The sequence below is a fragment of the Orcinus orca genome, chromosome 3 (assembly GCF_937001465.1).
Source record: "Orcinus orca chromosome 3, mOrcOrc1.1, whole genome shotgun sequence".
NCBI classification, from domain to species: Eukaryota; Metazoa; Chordata; class Mammalia; order Artiodactyla; family Delphinidae; genus Orcinus; species Orcinus orca.
Genome location: NC_064561.1, coordinates 137,832,552 through 137,851,718, shown reverse-complemented (window position 1 = coordinate 137,851,718; position 19,167 = coordinate 137,832,552). Strand labels below are relative to the sequence as shown.

Here is a 19,167-nt window from a genome sequence, read left to right as displayed (position 1 = left end):
TTCATGCAGCTCAATATTTTAAAAAATCCAAAAATGGGCAGAAGACCTAAATAGACATCTCTCCAAAGAAAACATACAGATGGCCAAGAAGCACATGAAAAGCTGCTCAACATCACTAATTATTAGAGAAATGCAAATCAAAACTACAATGAGGTATCACCTCACACCAGTTAGAATGGGCATCATCAGAAAATCTACAAACAACAAATGCTGGAGAGGGTGTGGAGAAAAGGGAACCTTCTTGTACTGTTGGTGGGAATGTAAATTGATACAGCCACTATGGAGAACAGTATGGGGGTTCCTTAAAAAACTAAAAATAGAATTACCATATGATCCAGCAATCCCACGACTGGGCATATACCCTGAGAAAACCATAATTCAAAGAGACACATGCACCCCAATGTACATTGCAGCACTATTTACAATAGCCAGGTCATGGAAGCAACCTAAATGCCCATCGACAGACGAATGGATAAAGAAGTTGTGGTACATATATACAATGGAATATTACTCAGCCATAAAAAGGAACGAAATGGGGTCATTTGTTGAACGTGGATGGATCTAGAGACTGTCATACAGAGTGAAGTAAGTCAGAAAGAGAAAAACAAATATCGTATATTAACGCATGTATGTGGCACCTAGAAAAATGGTACAGATGAACCTGTTTGCAGGGCAGAAGTTGAGACACAGATGTAGAGAACAAATGTATGGACACCAAGGGGGTAAAGCGGCGGGGGGTGGGGGTGGGGTGTGATGAATTGGGCGATTGGGATTGACATGTATATACTGATGTGTATAAAATGGATGACTAATAAGAACCTGCTGTATAAAAAAATAAATAAAATTCAAAAAAAATTTTTTTTAATAAATAAATAATTGTGTTGCCAGGGAGGGTTATTCCATGAAGAACATTCCATGCCTCAGCATCGGTTTACCAGGTCATTTAGGGACAACCCAAGAGAAACACACCAGAACCATAAGGAAAGGAGGACACACACAACACTTAATTTGTATTTGAACCAAGAATTCTGGAAAAAGTAGAAAAGGGCCAGAAATAAAAAGGTGAGGCCCAGGTAAAATGTGACCGCCAAAGCCTAGGACATGAGAAAAACACAAGATATCTATGAGTAAAGGGTATAAGAGGAAGAAGAGGGTTACAGACAAGGTCAACAGAAGGTTGGTGTCAAAAACAACGCTGACCTCACTGTTTATCTATCCCAGGGTCAGCCCTGAAAGTGCTCCAAAACAATTCACCAGAACAGTCCAAGTAACACTTCATTTTCAGAAAGGTACCACCCTAAATGTGTTATGACGGAGTGGCTGAGTACCCTGTGCAAGAGAAGAGAGATCTATAGGCTTTGAGCACTAAAACAAACAATTGTTTGGCAATTCTAATGAGCGTGTACTTCTAAGAGAGAAAATGTAACTGGACAATTGCTAGTTACTGATTTTATTCAGGGCCATCACAGCCCCCCTTCACAGGTCATGCTACTCTGCGGTTAAGTTAATCATCACTCAGCCATCTGATCTTCAGCTGACAGTGAAAGGCTCACAGGGTTACGTTCCTGCAATACAAGCCTGTGCCATGTGAATACACAAGCCCAGCAAGGATGCAAAGCAACGGAGTCACTGCTATCACTTTTCCTTACAGAAATTCAGTGAAAGTATTTCTTTTCATTTTTATGTTTTTTTTTTAAGTTTGGCTCATAAAATATCAAGGGGAGGTGGGAGATTAAAACAACAGTAATTTGTTTTTTTCACCCATTTAAATGGCAAAGGTATGTATGTTACCCAAAGTAGGCAAGGGTGTAAAGAAATGAACACTTTCTTATACCAACAATGGGAATGCAACTTGGAACAATCACTCTAAATGGAAATTTGACAATATGCAACCAATGTTTAACACACATTCATGGTCTTTGACCGTGAAATGCCACTCCTAGGAATTTATTCTTAGAAAGTAATCACAGATCGACCAAAAAAAAATCTAACTATAAAAATATTTACTGTTATAATGATTGTAAAATGGAAAAAAAATGGAAACAATATAAATTTCAACCAAAGAAAATCATTTAAATAAATTATGGTATATTCATATTATGGAATATTATGTTACCAATCATAATGTAATTGTGGAATATATAACAATAATGTTGATAATAATAACAGCAGCAGTACCAAATGAGGTACTTTCTATGTGATAAACATTATTCTAAGCACTTTCTTAAGCCTTTCAATCCCCAAAATAGCCTTAGGAGGTAGCTATTAACTATTGTTATCGCATTTTACTGATGAAAAAAAGAGATGTTGGGGCAGATGCTAAAGCAGAGAGTCGTTATACAACATGCCAAGGTCACATGGCTAATAAAGGGCACATCAGAAATTCAAACACCATTTAGTCTGTGCTCCTGGCCATTCTGGGTCAATCAAGAATATTTAATGATGTGGAAACTTCTTCTTGTTGTATTGTTAAGAGAAAGTAAGTTATAAAAGAGGAACAAAGGAGGGAAAGAAGGAAGGAAGGGAGGGAGAGGGGAAATAGAAAAGACTCTTAACACTGAACATTTAGAGTTATTCTGATATTTTTTAGTGTGTTTTCTCTATTTTCCAAATTCCTTCAATAGGAAAATTTTTTATTTTAATTTTTAAACTGCACACTGAAAACAGATGGTTATTTACTTTAATGATACTTTGGGAGGTAGCAGCTCACTGGTCCTTAATTGTGGAGCCTCAAAATATGCTTAAGGGGAAAGAGGGCCAGTCATTCAGAAGGAGACAAGCAGACCTGCCTGCCTTTACCCAACGTTTCTGCCCCTGCAGGCTGACATACAAACCCCTCTGGGGGGCCCACGTGATAGTAATACATTACATTTCTTTTGCACCATTTTAATATAATGACTGCAACGACAAAAACAATAAATACCTTTCAAAAAGTATCTGCCATATGACATTTGTGCCACACGTTTTACAATGTAGTGTCTACTCTTTACAACAACTTCATCGAGTAGGTATTGACCATTTCAACACTTGCAGAAACTAAAATCCAGAGGGCTTAAGGGACTTGCCCAAAGCCACATAACCAGGCAAGTGGGGAGCCAGGAGTTTGGCCCAGGTCCTTATGGCTCTGAAGCCGGGTTCTTCTGCCATACCATGCTTTACAGTGAGGCAGTATGGTATAGTAGTTAAGAGCACTGATTCTGGAAAACGATTTTATCAGTTTGAATCCTAGCTCTGTGACCTTGGACAAATTACTTACGCTCTCTGTGCCTCAGCTTTCTCATTCAAAAAATAGTACCTAGGTGGCAGGGCTATTATGAATCAAGACTTTATTGCACATAAATCACTTCCATCAGGAAGTATATGCAGATTCTGAACAAACCCATTTTAGGAATTTGCAACCAAAAGTATGCAGCATTGATCAACACAACAAAACCTAGTGGGCATTCCACAAATTTTCAAAGATAATAACAAACATGTGCAGTGCCTACTATGTGCCACGCCTGGTTGTAAGCACTTTGTACAAATTAACTCACTCAATCTTCAAAACAAAAAATGCCAGGAAGCCTAACAAACTTACATAACTTTCTGCTGGCAATTTTATAGTACTGGTAATATCCCTTCCTTTACCTGGACTCTTCGTAGATGGGCCACACGCTCCTCTATGGAGGTCTGCAAGGCCAAAGGGACTTTCAGAATCTCTTGGTAATTGTCCATCAGAAACGTCACCAACCTAGCAGCTAATAAGTCATCCAAGTCCACTTCATCTTTGGAACACAAGATGCAATGGGAAAACGTCTGAACCATCTAAAAAAAAAAAAAAAAAAAAAGAGGGGAGGGAGGGTGAATTTTTAAATAAACACAGATGAGGTTTTTTCACTGCTCTGAACTGAGTGCCATCTAATTTGCAAAAACCAAATGTGCCTAGTCAGTGAGAAATGGCCCACAGCACAGGGTGCACATCTCACCTGGCACCTGGCCACACCTGGTCATCTCAGGTGGGCTGATCTTCTCATCAACCAGCATGAACAGAATGTGCGTCATATCTCACAGAGACTTAGCAGAGATGCTTGTCTGAGCAGTTTTTAAAGGCACCCCCTTTTATAGATGGTTTTAAATATATATATTTAACAAATTCTGAAAATTATTATCACCATCACAACTTGGATCATGTAGCACTTTTAAGTTAAAAGTACTTTATAGCCATTTAGTCTAATAATATCCTAATTTCATTATTGTCTTATTTCGTTGTTTTAAAAAAACATTGCTAGCACAATCTATGTGCCTCAACAATTAGTTTTTCCTAGTTAATTGTTATTTTCTTCAGGATTTTGTATGTACATTTGACAATCACCTTTGAACAAAACCATCAGAAGTGCATTAGGTGATGAAATACAAAAAATATTATAGCAGCTGTTTCCACAGAATTCATTTTAACTAATCCATTCTTTTTTTTTTTTTTTTTTTTTTTTACGGTGTGCGGGCCTCTCACTGTTGTGGCCTTTCCCGTTGCGGAGCACAGGCGCCGGACGCTCAGGCTCAGCGGCCATGGCGCATGGGCCAAGCCGCTCCGCGGCATGTGGGATCTTCCCGGACCGGGGCACGAACCCTTGTCCCCTGCATCGGCAGGCGGACTCTCAACCACTGCGCCACCAGGGAAGCCCAACTAATCCATTCTTAATGCAATCCTTTGGATGGACTATTTTTTCCTTTTCCTACTAATTTTATTGTTGACAATCTTATTTCAAAATCTATAAGCATGAAACAAGTCAGGCACAGAAAGACAAATACTATATGATATCACTTATATATGGAAACTAAAAAATACAAGAAACTAGTGAATATAACAAAAAAGAAACAGATTCACAGATATAGTGAACAAACAAGTGGTTACCAGTGGGGAGAGTGAAGAGGGGAGGCGCAATATGTGGAATCTAAAAAAATGGTACAAATGAACCTATTTACAAAACAGAAATTGAGTCACAGATGTAGAAAACAAACTTATAGTTACCAAAAGGGAAAGGGGCAGAAGGATAAATTGGGAGATTGGGATTGACATATACACACTACTATATATAAAATAGATAGCTAATAAGAACCTACTGTATAGCACCTACTGTATCTATTCAACACTCTGTAATGACCTATATGGAAATAGAACCTAAAAAAGAGTAGATATATGTACAGGCATAACTGACTCACTTTTCTGTACAGCAGAAACTAACACAACATTGTAAATCAACTATACTCCAATTAAAAAAAAAGAGTTACAAATTATTATGTACAAAATAAGCTACAAGGATATATTATACAGCACAAGATATATAGCCAATATTTTACAACAACTATAAATGGAACGTTTAAAAATTGTAAATCACTATATTATACGCCTGCAACTTATATAATATTGTACATCAACTATAATTTTAAAAACCTATAAGCATGACATCATGTAATTCTGTTTAATAAGACTTCATTTCATCAACATACTGCAGATGATACTTTATCTTCACTCACATATATGTACAGAGGGAGAGACACACACAGAGACTTTATCTGGAGACTAGGGACCCCAGGGGATCTGTGAGTGCCTTGAAATTGTATAGAAAATTTTACACATGCATTCTTCTGGGGAATAGGTGCAAAGTTTTCTTCAGCTTTTCAAAAAGGTCCATTAGCCCACCTACCCATCCACCCACCCCCCAAAAAAGGTCAAGAATCACTCTACTGGGTGCTGATTTGTCCTCTGATCTTATACCACACCTCTAAAAGTCGAACAGTGGACCCTCAGGCATACACAATGGTTCACCAACATATAGAAAGGATGTACATCCCAATGAAACATCAATTTTGCTCTAAGATACTTTTTGAGGAAAATTAATAAATTTTGCTAGTAAATAATCCTAAACCTAGACCCTATTTTAAAACACATGCTGACATGACAAAGTAGAATTCAAAATTAGCCTGTTTTTAAGCAAAACAGAATATATTAAGAAATATCCTCACTCATGGACCCTTAGATCATACCCTGAAAGATACACATTCTTTCCTTCCAAGTTGTCTGGTCTAACTCTATAGTTTACTTCTTCCCTCTTTAATCCATGATATATGCTGCATCTTCTCCTACTGGTTATAGTAACAAAGGTTTTGCGACCCTTTTTGTCCTGGAGGAGAGAATGCTGTTTCTTGACACGCCAGTAATCCTTTCTGTCCACGCTTCCTTCTCTTGTGTTGACAGCAGGCAGGATGCAGCAGCTATCTCTACACTCACTGTACACTCTACCCCTACTCACTCTTTACTTTTCATTATGTTCTTTAAGTCACTAAGACCAAAAGCACAATACCAGTCTGGGTGGATTCCAAGCCATGGCTCTTTAAGTGGGCCTGCCTTGTACCTTCCTCTGGTTGCCAAGCTAGTAAACTTTACTCAAGTGAATTTTAACCCCGAAACTCCAGTCCTCGTAGATGTTAGAAATCAACCTACCAGTGTTCGGGTGCCAAAGCCATCACACAGTGGTGGCATCTCCTTATTTAAGCAGATCCTTGCCATCATCCTCATCAACAGCTGTAACTTTCTTCTATTTTCAGGAGGCAGGAGGAGGCAGCAAACTTGAAATGCTTCAATGGCCATTTTCTCTTTCTGTAACAAACCTGATTTAGAAAAGAAAAAAAAGGTTTTAATCCTTTAAAAACCTATAGCCTACCTGACTCTATTATGTTCACATTTTTACAAAACATGTATTACTAAAATTCTATAAAGCATGTTTGCATGTGCAATTATACTGGGCTAACTGACATAGATCCACTGTCACAAATCTGCATAGAAAACACGAACCACCAACCAGTGTTGGCAAATATATAAAACAAATACAGCATTTCCCCCTCCCACACCCTTGACAGATAAAACTAAATTTTCATAGCATTCCTTCCCTCTGAGCCAAGAGCAGTCAGGTTAAGCCTAACTTAACTCTCAACACTCTGCAAGAGGTCCAAGACAGCATGAGCAAGAACATGAATGTGCCATCACTGCCCTGAAGTTTCCCCTTGTGTACTATTTCCTCACATGGTCACCATCCTGCATGACTCTCACAGACTAAATAATAGGATTAATGCTGTTAGAGTCATTCCGGTGCCTAATGGCTCTGCTTCTTTCTAAATAACACCTTCCTCCCACTTAAGCTATTTTTTCTAGCTAAGTGTGATGATTCAATCATGTTACATGTCATCCCTCCTCACCCAATATGATTTTGCTAAAAATTAGGGTATTCTAATATTGCGCTCTCTTCAACCATATTTGTCTCTGGACACACACACCTCCAAGCCTTCTGAAGAGATGAAACTGCTTTCACCCATTTATTGGTTCATATCCAACTTTTTCAAGTTCCAACTAGTCTCTGCTTGGAGACAAAACCATCTTTTATATTCAGCAAATATTTACTGGCCCTGTATGATATGCCAGGAACAATGCTAGGTCTCAGAAATATAAAAATATGCCAGGTCCCTTCCTTTAAAGAGCTTATGCACTGTGAGAAGGAGAGGCCCATAAAAAAGTAAGTAGCAAAATGTGAGAGGTGCTGCAAGAGACATGTGCAACAGGCATATTAGGGAACCTGTAAGTCACTCAATAAGACTATAGCATAGGCTGTGAGTGCCCAAGAGAAATGAAGTGAAAAAGGTTAGCAGAGATGAGATCTTAGAAGGCCTTGAATGCCAGACTAAGGACTTTGGGTTTGAAGGAAAAAAAGGAAAGGAGCTGGGGAATGATGAGAAAATACTCCTAGAGTTTTGGGGAAAGTTACTCGCTAAGGGGGACATTTGAGCAGAAATCTGAAGAAAATGAGAGTATGCCTGGCAGATATCACAGAGACAAATTTTCACGGTAAAGGAAATAGCAATGACAAAGATTGTGACAAGGGAGTATGTCTGGAATGTCTGAGGAACAGCAATGAGGGCAGTGTGAAGAGAGAGGGGTATGCAAGGAATATTCAAGTCAGAAATGAGGTTAGAGAGGAAGCCAAGCGCCAGATCATGTAGAACCTTGTAGACTATCATTAAGGACTCTGGGTTTCACTGTAAGTGACCCAAGAAGCCATTGAAGGATTCTGGGCAGGAGAGCCATTTGGTTTGAATTATTTTTACTCTGGCAGCTGTATAGAGAATAGACGGTAAAGGGGTAACAGGGAGGGAGGAAGGAAGATTCAAGGCATGATTACAGTCTGCATGAGGTTGGAACTGGTAGCAGCTGGATCTGGTAAAGACCAATTACATTCTAGATCTATTTCTCCATGAAGTCTTTCACTTTTGCCACAAAGACTTCTATCACATTAGGCCACAAATCCCTTCTTTTACCAAATTATAAACACCTGTGGAGAGTCAAATTTCACCTTAACTTTATATGTTTCATATATATATACATACATATATATATATATATATATATATATACACACACACACACACACAGTTTTATAAATAAGACTTCAAGATAATTGAAATCATAATGCATTTCTTTTGGCAAGCCCTATTTCCTAGTATATGGTACAAAGCATAAAAGTAAACATTCAAGGGTAGGGGGAGGGACAAAATGGTAGAGTAGAAAGACCCTGAACTCACCTTCTCCCATGGGCACTCCAAAGTTGCAACTACTTACAGAGCTATGAAAATGACCCGAAGACTAGCAGAAAAGATTTTCCACAACTAAAGATATTAAAGAAAGAGTCACAATGAAACATGTAGGAGAAGCAGAGATTCAATATTAAAGGACCCACATAAATGAGTGGGCAACCCACAAATGGTAGGAATATCACAACTGCAGAGGTCCTCCCCAGAATGTGAGGGGTCAGATCCTACATGGGGCGCCCCAGCTTGGGGTTCCTGCACCAGAAGGACAAGCACCCAGGACATTTGGCTTTGAAACCAAGTGGGGCTTACATTCAGGAGGGCTGGAGGGCTGGAGGAAACAGAGTCTCCACTCTTAAAGGGCATGTGCAAAATCTCATGTACTCTGAGTCCCAGCACAGAAGCAGTAGTTTGAAAGGAGCCTGGGTCAAACCAACTTGCTCATCTTGGAGAGTCTCCCAGAGAGGGAGGAGGAGACTGGGATTCTTCCTGGGGGTGGAGACACTGGCAGCAGCCATTTTGGGGAGCTCATTCTACCGTGATGAACCAGTGCTGGCAAGCACCATTTTGGAATCCTCCCTCTAATCTACTAGTGCTAGGGGGCCTGCCCCCACCCCCACCAGCGGGTCCACAGCAGCCACATGGACCACCAGATCACAGAGCCAGCCATGTGTGAAGCCTACCCCACCCTCCAGCAAGCCCACATCCACCATACGACTCAGGGCCTTGCAGTCAATTGGGCTGGGGGTGAAGGGGAGCAGCCCCACCTCCCAGTGCACCCACAGTAGGTGGCCTCACCACAACAAAAGGGCAAACGCAGCCTACATAGGGAGCACCCGCAGGGCATATAGCTCTGGTGACCAGAAGGGGGTGATGTGCCACTGGGTCCCACAATACATCTCCTATATAAAGCTACTTCTCCGAGATCAGGAAATGTAACCAACCTACTAAATACATAGACATAAAAACAGAGAATTACGCAAAATGAGGATAAGAAGCAATATATTCCAAAAGAAGGAACAATACAAAACCTCAGGGAAAAAACTTAAAGTGGAGATAAGCAATCTACCCAATAAAGAGTTCTGGGTAATGACAATAAAGATACTCACTGAACTCAGGAGAGGAATGGACGAACACAGTGAGAATTTCAACAAAGATTTAGAAAACATAAAGAACCAAACAAAGTGGAAGAATACAATAATTGAAATACACTAGAAGGAATCAATAGTAGACTAGATATAGTAGACCCAGAGGAACAAATCAGCAGTCTGGAAGACAGAGCAGTAGTAATTCACCCAGCTGAACAAAAAAAAAAAACAGAAAAAGAACTTTTTAAAATGAGGATAGTTTAAGAGACCTCTGGAACAGCATTAAGTATACTAACATTTGAATTATAGGGGTCCCAGAAGGATAACAGAGAAAGAAGGGGGAAGAGAACTTATTTGAAGAAATCACAGCTGAAAATATCCCTAACCTGGCAAAGGAAAAAGACATCCAGGCCCAGGAAGTAAAGAGAGTCCCAAACAAGATTAACCCCAAAAGGTCCACAACAAGACACATTATAATTAAAATGGCAAAAATTAAATGTAAAGAGAGAATCCTAAAAGCAGCAAGAGAAAATCAACTAGTTAGGTACGAGGGAAGTCCCATAAAACCACAAGCTGATTTTTCAGCAGAAACTTTGTGGGCCGGAAGGGAGTAGAACAATACACCCAAAGAGATGAAAGGAAAAATACCTACAACCAAGAATACTCTACCCAACAAGGTTATCATTCAGAGTTGAAGGAGAGATAAAGAGTTTTACAGATAAGCAAAAGCTAGAAAGACTTCAGCACCACCAAACTGGCCTTACAAAAAATGTTAAGGGACTTCTCAAAGCAAAAAAGAAACTAGCCTTACAAAAAATGTTAAGGGACTTCTCAAAGCAAAAAAGAAAAGGCCACAACTAGAAATGTAAAAATTATGAAAGGAAAAATCTCACTGGTAAAGGCAAACATACAGTAAAGGTAGTGGATCAACCAGTTATAAAGCTAATAGGAAGTTTAAAAGGCAAAAGTAGTAAAATTCACCTATGTCTACAATAAGTAGTCAAAGAATACACAAAACAAAAAGAGGAAGAAATCAAAAAATACCTGGAGGCAAATGAGAGTGGAAATACAATGATCCAAAATTGATGGGATGAAGTAAAAGCAGTTCTGAGAGGGAAGTGACACAAGCTTACTTCAGGAAACAAGAAAATCTCAAACAACCTAAACTTACACCTAAAGGAACTAGAAAAAGAAGAACAAACAAAACCCAAAGTCAGTAGAGGGAAAGAAATAAATATCAGAGAAGAAACAAATGAAAAAAAGACTAAAAACAAAAAACAAACCGAAAAATAAAAACCACCAATTACACTAAAGGCTGGTTCTTTGAAAAGATAAATAAAATTGATAAATCATTAGATTCATCAAGAAAAAAGAGAGAGGGCCCAAATCAATAAAATCAGAAATGAAAGAGGAGTAGTTAAACAGATACCACAAAAATACAAGGATCATAAGAGATTACCACAAACAAAAATTATATGCCAATAAATTGGACAACCTAAAAGAAATGGATAACTTCCTAGAAATGTACAGTCTCCCAAGACTAAATCTGAAAGGAACAGAAAACTTGAACAGACCAATTACCAATAATGAAATTGAATCAGTAATGAAAAAACCCCAAACAAACAAAAGTCCAGGACCAGAAAACTGTTAGAACTAATATAACAAATTCGGTAAAGTTGCAGGATACAAAATCAATATACAAAAATCTGTTGCATTACTATACGCTAATAATGAACTATCAGAAAAAGAAATTAAGAAAATCCCATTTACAATTTCATCAGAAAGAATAAAATACCTAGGAATAAATCTAATGAAGGAGATAAAGAACTTGTACTCTGAAAACAATGAGACATTAATGAAAGAATTCAAAGATGACAAAACAACTGCACAGATGTGCAGTGCTCATGCATTCGTGCTCATTGTTAAAATGGCCATACTACCCAAGGCAATCTACAAATTCAATGTAATCCCTAGCAAAACACCACTGGCATTTTCTACAGAACAAGAATAAATAATTCTAAATAATTTTTATGGAGACACAAAAGACCCTGAATAGCCAAAACAATCTTGAGGAGGAAAAACAATGCTGAAGGTAGCATACGCCCTGATTTAAAACTATACTACAAAGCTTCAATCATCAAAACAGTATGGTACTGGTACAAAAACAGACACACAGATCAATGGAACAGAATAGACAGCCCAGAAGTGAACCACACTAATATGAGCAATTAATCTTCAATAAAGGAGAAAAGAATATACAATAAGGATAAGACAGCCACTTCAATAATTGGTGCTGGGAAAACTGGAAAACTACATGCAAGAGAATCAAACTGGAGTACTCTCTCACACTATGCACAAAAATAAATTCAAAATGGATTAAAGACTTAAATGTAAGACCTGAAAACATAAAACTTCTAGAAGAAAACAGGCAGCGTGCTCTTTGACACTGGTCTTATAATATTTTTTGGATATGTATCCAGAAAAACAAAAGCAAAAATAAACAAATGGGACAACATCAAACTAAAAAGCTTTTTGCATGGTGAAGGAAACTATGAACAAAAGGAAAAGGCCAATTACTAAATGGGAGAAGATTTACAAACACAATGTATCCAATAAGGGGTTAATACCCCCCCAAAAAAAACAGAACTCATACAATTCAACATCAGAAAACCAAACCACCTGATTAAAAAGGGGACAGAGGATCTGAACAGACATTTTTCCAAAGAAAACATACAAATGGCCTACAGGCACATGGAAAGATGTTCAACGTCACTCATCATCAGGGAAATGCAAATCAAAACCACAGTGCGATACCACTTCACACCTGTCAGAATGGCAGTTATCAAAAAGACAACAAGTAAGGGTTGGCGAAGATGTGGAGAAAAGGGAACTCTTGTGCACTGTTAATGGGAATGCAAGTTGGTGCAGCCATTATGGAAAACATTATAGAGATTCTTCAAAAATTAAAAAATATAACTACCATATGATCTAGCAATTCCACTCTTGGGTATATATCTGAAGAAAAAAAAACAGTAATTATAAAAGATACATGCACCCCTATTTCATTCCAGCATTATTTACAATAGCCAAGATATGGAAGCAACCAAAATGACCACCAATAGATGAATGGATAAAGAAGGTGTGTGTGTTTGTGTGTGTGTGTATGTATATATATATATCACACACACACAATGGAATACTACTCAGCCATTAAAAAGCATGAAATCTTGCCACTGCCAACAACATGGATGGACCTAGAGGGTATTATGCTAAGTAAAATAAGTCAAAGAAAGACAAATACTGTATGATTTCACTTATACGTGCAATCTAAAAAACCAAAGGAGTGAACAAACATAACAAAACAAAAACAGAGCTATAGATACGTAGAATGAACAGGTGGTTGCCAGAGGGGAGATGTGTGGGGAGAGGAAAGAAAAAGTGAGGGAGACTAAGAGGTACAAACTTCCAGTTGCAAAATAAATGCATCACAGGTATGAAATTACATATATATACATTTAGTACATTAGGGGAATATAGTCAATAACTATGTAATATCTTGTAAAGACTCATCTTGGTGATCAGTTTAAAATGTACAGAAATATCAAATCACTATGTTGTATAACAGGAATTAACGTAGTGTTGCAGGTCAATACATCGAAAACAAACAAATAGACAAACTCATAGAAAAAGAGACCAGATTTCTGGTTGCCAGAGGCAGGGGTGGGGGGATTGGATGAAGGCAATCAAAGGTACAAACATCCAGCTATAAGGTAAATAAGTACTAGGCATGTGATGTACAACAAAATAAATATAATCAACACTGCTGTATGTTATATATGAAAATTGTTAACAGAGTATATCCTAAGAGTTCTCATCACAAGGGAAAAAAACCCATTTTTTTCTATTTCTTTAATTCTGCATCTATAATGACATGATGGATGTTCACTAAACTTATTCTGGTAATCATTTCAGGATGTATGCAAGTCAAATCATTATGCTGTTTATGTTAAACTTATAAGGTGTTGTATGTCAATAATATCTCAATAAAACTGGAAGAAAAAATATTAAAAAAGAAAGCAAACAGAAACAAAAGAAAGAAAGAAAATCATCTGTTTAAAGAAAAAATAACAACAATATATAGTAGGGTTATAACACATTATTAAAAATATATGTAGCACTAAAATGTATGATGACAATAGCACAAAGGGCAGTGGAAAAAAATGAAAGAATGTTGTTGTAAGGTAGTAACATTATAAATGAAATAGTACAATATTTAAAGGTAGGCAAAATTTTCTTGAGATACAAAAAGCATGAACCATAAAAGAAAATGATAAAATAGACTTCAAAACTGAAAACTTCTGCTTTTTGAAAGACATTGTTAAGAAAAGGGGGGAAAAGAACCACACTCCAGGAGAAAATATTTGCAATAAATATATCTAACAAAGGATTTACATGCAGAACATACCAATAATTTTTTTTTTTTTTTTTTTTTTTTTGGTATGTGGGCCTCTCCCATTGCGGAGCACAGACTCCGGACACGCAGGCTCAGCGGCCATGGCTCACGGGCCCAGCCGCTCCACAGCATGTGGGATCTTCCCAGACCGGGGCACTAACCCGTGTCCCCTGCATCGGCAGGCGGACTCGCAACCACTGCACCACCTAACCATTTTCATTGAAGAATTAATTTACAATGTTGTGTCAGTTTCAGGTGTACAGCAAAGTGATTCAGTTATATATATATTTACTATATCATATAGATTTATTTATATGTGCATATATATATACATATAATCTTTTTCAGATTCTTTTACATTATAGGTTATTATAAGATATTGAATATAGTTCCCTGTGCTATACAGAAGGTTTTTGTTGCTTATCTATTTTATATATAGTAGTGTGTAATTTATGTGTTTAGTTACAGCCAGTGAATACCTAGGCATTTGCCTAAATTTCCATCTTTAAGAACTACCTAACTCACTTTATTCCAATAATCTTGACATAACAGTAGTCATTACATTTGGAGGTGATTCAGTATCTTTACCTTGGCCCATCTGCAATTTCAAAAGCTTGGGCCATAAGCCCTGGGCCCTGAGAGCAGAAAGCACCACCAGCAAGAACTTCAGACTAACATGGGCAAGAGCTCTCTGTCTGGTCAAGTGCACCAAGTAGGCACTCTCTGAAAAAAGGAATTGTTTTCCACTATGGGATAAGGACCCTGAGATAACCTGAAGCGCATGAGGGCAAAGAGGTTACAAAGCAAGATGGCACACAGCTCCAGAGGATCTCCTAGAAATCACTATACAAAAGAACCAAAGAATGGAAAACCTAACCTTATGGATATTTCTAGGTTAAAAAACAAAGGAGGAGATCTCAGCCTTTGAGTTACATGATCCAATGTACAACCGGTCTAGTGAATTTCAATGGCATTTTCTAAACTTTACATCTAGGAGAAAGCAAACAGCAAAGACCTACTGTGTCAGCCTTCCAGCCTATTAGCACATAAACCAGGAGCCAGCCACAAACTCACCTGCCTATAGGAGCAGAAGCCAAAAAAATAAACTCTTATGTGAATTTCCTATTTCTTAAAGTTTGACAATTAATTAAACTTTCTTTTTAAAACACACAAGTTAAACCAGATGTATTCATGAGCCAGATTTGGCTCATAGATCACCAGTCTAGGATCTCAGATATTAACATCATATAACACACAAGCCAGCCAATTTTCCAAAACACTCTTCCCTGCTCCCATGCCCCTTTGTGCTTCCTTTCTGCCTTCTCTTTTCCTCAGTATGCCAACTTATTGCAAGCTACACAGCTCAGTGGATTCTAGGGTGCATGTGAAGTGTGTGTAAAGGCTGCTATACTATCTCACTCACCCTATTCAAGAGTCAGCCGAACTCTGATCTTAATATAAGGAACTGCCATTTTGGAAATGAAGATTTATTACTAGTCACAGTTATGTTGTTAGGTCAGACTGCTGAGATGAAGTATAGTATAAGTAAAGGGTAAGTCTTAAACCTCCAAAAATGTCTCTTTTTTTTTTCATTTTTTTCTTTAAGAACACTTCGATATCCTGTTTCACCTATCAATGACTGTTCTCAGGGTCACAGTTATGGCATAAAGCCAGAATTATTTCATGCAAGAAGCAAAGGAATAACCCTCAAAAGAAATTCATTAACTAAACTAAAAACCATTCCATTCCATTGAAATTGCTGCAGAATTAGCTTCTACAACAAAGTAGACTGATTACCTACTTTAAAGCATTTTATCTAAGGGGATCCTATCCCAATCAAAGTAAGTCAAAAGGTTTAAGGAATGACTAATTCCTCCTGGGATTCAACCTATGTATCGAGTTTGCACAGACCTAGATATGATACACTTTCCCACAGATTCTAACAGGACTGCTATATTAGATAATCTTTGTTATTCATATAAACAAATTATGGTCGTCATAACCTAGAAGACTTTTTTCTTTCACTATGTAAAGTTCTAAAAACTATGGTTTTCAATGCAGGGTGTCTGAAATATATTCACTTGAGTAGGACTGATCAGGGAAGGTTAATATATGTCACCATCTATACACACTAGTCTATTATTGCTGACACCTAAGAATAATAAATTCTCCATTCTATCCATCCTTTTCCACCTCAAAGCCTCTACTGAAAATATTTTAGCTGACGGCTGACTCTGACATCAATTTGGAAACAACCAGCTTTAATTCCTAGATGAGATCAAAATGAACAATTAGGGGTAGAACAGACCAATGATATCACAAATGTAACTGATGCAAATTGGAACTCATACATTTTTAAACACCTTCCATTTGATTTCCTAGAGGCCAGTGCTCAAATGAGAATTTCTTCAGTCAGCTTCCACTGAGCTTCCAACTGATTCTACCCAGAAAGGCTCTCATTCAGATTCCACAGAGAAATCAAAAGCTTTACAGACAAGCAAAAGCTAAGAGGATTCAGCACCACCAGACCAGCTTTGCAACAAATGCTAAAGGAACTTCTCTAAGTGGAAAAGGAAAGGCCACAACTAGAAACAAGAAAATAGCAAACGGAAAAGCTCACTGGTAAAGGAAAACATACAGTAAAGGTTGGAAATCATCTGCACACAAATATGATATCAAAACCAGCAACTGCAAGAAGAAGAGAACACAAATGCAGGATATTGGAAATGCACTTGAAATTAAAAGAGCAGCAACTTAAAACAATCTTGTTTATATATATAGACTGCTATATCAAAACCTCAGGGTAACGACAAACTGAAAATCTACAATAGATACACATGAGAAAGAAAAAGGAATCCAAACACAACACTAAAGTTAGTTATCAAATCACAAGAGAATAAAAGAGGAAGGGAAGAAAAAACACCTACAAAAACAAATCCAAAACAATTAACAAAATGGCAGTAAGAACATGCATATCAATAATTATTGTAAATGTAAATGGATTAAATGCTCCAACCAAAAGACATAGACTGGCTGAATGGATATAAAAACAAGACCCGTATATATCATGTCTACAGGAGAACCACTTCAGATCTAGAGACATACACACTGAAAGTGAGAGGATGGAAAAAGGTATTCCATGCAAATGGAAATCAAAAGAAAGCTGGAGTAGCAATACTCATATCAGACTGTTGTAACAGACAAAGAAGGACACTACATAATGATCAAGGAATCAATCCAAGAAGAAGGTATAACAATTGTAAATATATATGCACCCAACATAGGAGCACCTCAATATATAAGGCAAATACTAACAGCCGTAAAAGGAGAAATCAACAGTAACACAATAATAGTGGGGGACTTTAACACCAAACTTTCATCAATGGACCATCAAGATGGTCCATCCATTTCTATCAGATCATTCAGATAGAAAATCAATAAGGAAACACAGGCCTTAAATGACACATTAGACCAGATGAACTTAATTGATATTTATAAAGCATTCCATCCAAAAGCAGCAGAATACACATTCTTCTCAAGTGCACATGGAACATTCTCCAGGATTGATCACATGCTGGGCCACAAAGCAAGCCTCAGTAAATTTAAGAAAACTGAAATCATATCAAGCAACTTTTCCAACCACAACACTACGAGATTAGAAATCAACCACAAAAAAAAAAAAAAAAAAAAAAAAAACGGTGAAAAACGCAAACACACGGAGGCTAAACAATATGCTACTAAACACCCAACACATCACTGAAGAAATCAAAAGGGGAAATCAAAAAATACCTAGAGACATATAAAAATGAAAACACGAAAATCCAAAACCTATGGGATGCAGCAAAAGCAGTTCTAAGGGGGAAGTTCATAGTAATACAATCTTACATCAGGAAACAAGAAAAATCACAAATAAACAACCTAAACTTGCACCTAAAGCAACTAGAGAAAGAACAAACAAAACCCAGTTAGTAGAAGGAAAGAAATCATAAAGATCAGAGCAGAAATAAATGAAATACAAATGAAGAAAATAGAAAAGATCAATGAAACTAAAAGCTGGTTCTTGTAAAGATAAACAAAATTAACAAACCTTTATCCAGACAGATTAAGAAAAAGAGGGAGAAGGCTCAAACCAATAAAATTAGAAATGAAAAAGGAGAAGTTACAATGGACACCACAGAAATACAAAGGATATACAAGAAATACAAAGGATCATTTGGAAAATCCTCAAGCAAAAATACTACAAGCAACTATATGCCAATAAAAAGGACAACCAAGAAGAAATGGACAAATTCTTAGAAAGGTACAATATCCCAAGAGTGAGCCAGGAAGAAACAGAAAATATGAAACAGACCTATCACAAGTACTGAAACTGAAACTGTGATAAAAAAAAAAAAACTCTCAACAGCAGGACAGGAATAAAGACACAGACATAGAGAATGGACTTGAGGACATGGGGAGGGGGAAGGGTAAGCTGGGACAAAAAGACAGAGTAGCATGGACATAATATACACTAGCAAATGTAAAACAGATAACTAGTGGGAAGCAGCCGCATAGCACAGAGAGGTCAGCTCGGTGCTTTGTGTCCACCTAAAAGGGTGGGATAGGGAGGGTGGGAGGGAGACGCAAGAGGGAGGAGATATGGGGATGTATGTATATGTATAGCTGATTCACTTTGTTATACAGCAGAAACTAACACACCATTGTAAAGCAATTAAACTCCAATAAAGATGTTAAAAAAAAAACTCCCAATGAACAAAAGTCCAGGACCAGTTGGCTTCACAGGAAAATTCCATCGAACATTTAGAGAAGAGTTAACACCTACCCTTCTGAACTATTCCAGAACATTGCTGAGGAAAGAAAACCCCCAAAATCATTCTATGAGGCCACCCTCACCCTGATACCAAAACCAGACAAAGATACCACACAAAAAGAAAACCACAGGCCAATATCACTGATGAACATAGATGCAAAAATCCTCAGCAAAATACTAGCAAACCAAATCCAACACTG

General features: G+C 37.6%; 1 protein-coding gene across 1 annotated transcript in view; it reads right to left on the bottom strand.

The window, feature by feature from the left end:
• DEPDC1B (DEP domain containing 1B) overlaps window positions 1–19,167 on the bottom strand; it is a 103,796-nt gene that overhangs the window by 12,392 nt on the left and 72,237 nt on the right. The window contains exons 8-9 of the mRNA XM_049707927.1: window positions 6,482–6,648; window positions 3,628–3,804 (exon numbers count right to left, since the gene is read on the bottom strand). Coding sequence (XP_049563884.1) covers window positions 3,628–3,804; window positions 6,482–6,648 — 344 coding nt within the window. The remainder of the gene's footprint in view (window positions 1–3,627; window positions 3,805–6,481; window positions 6,649–19,167) is intronic.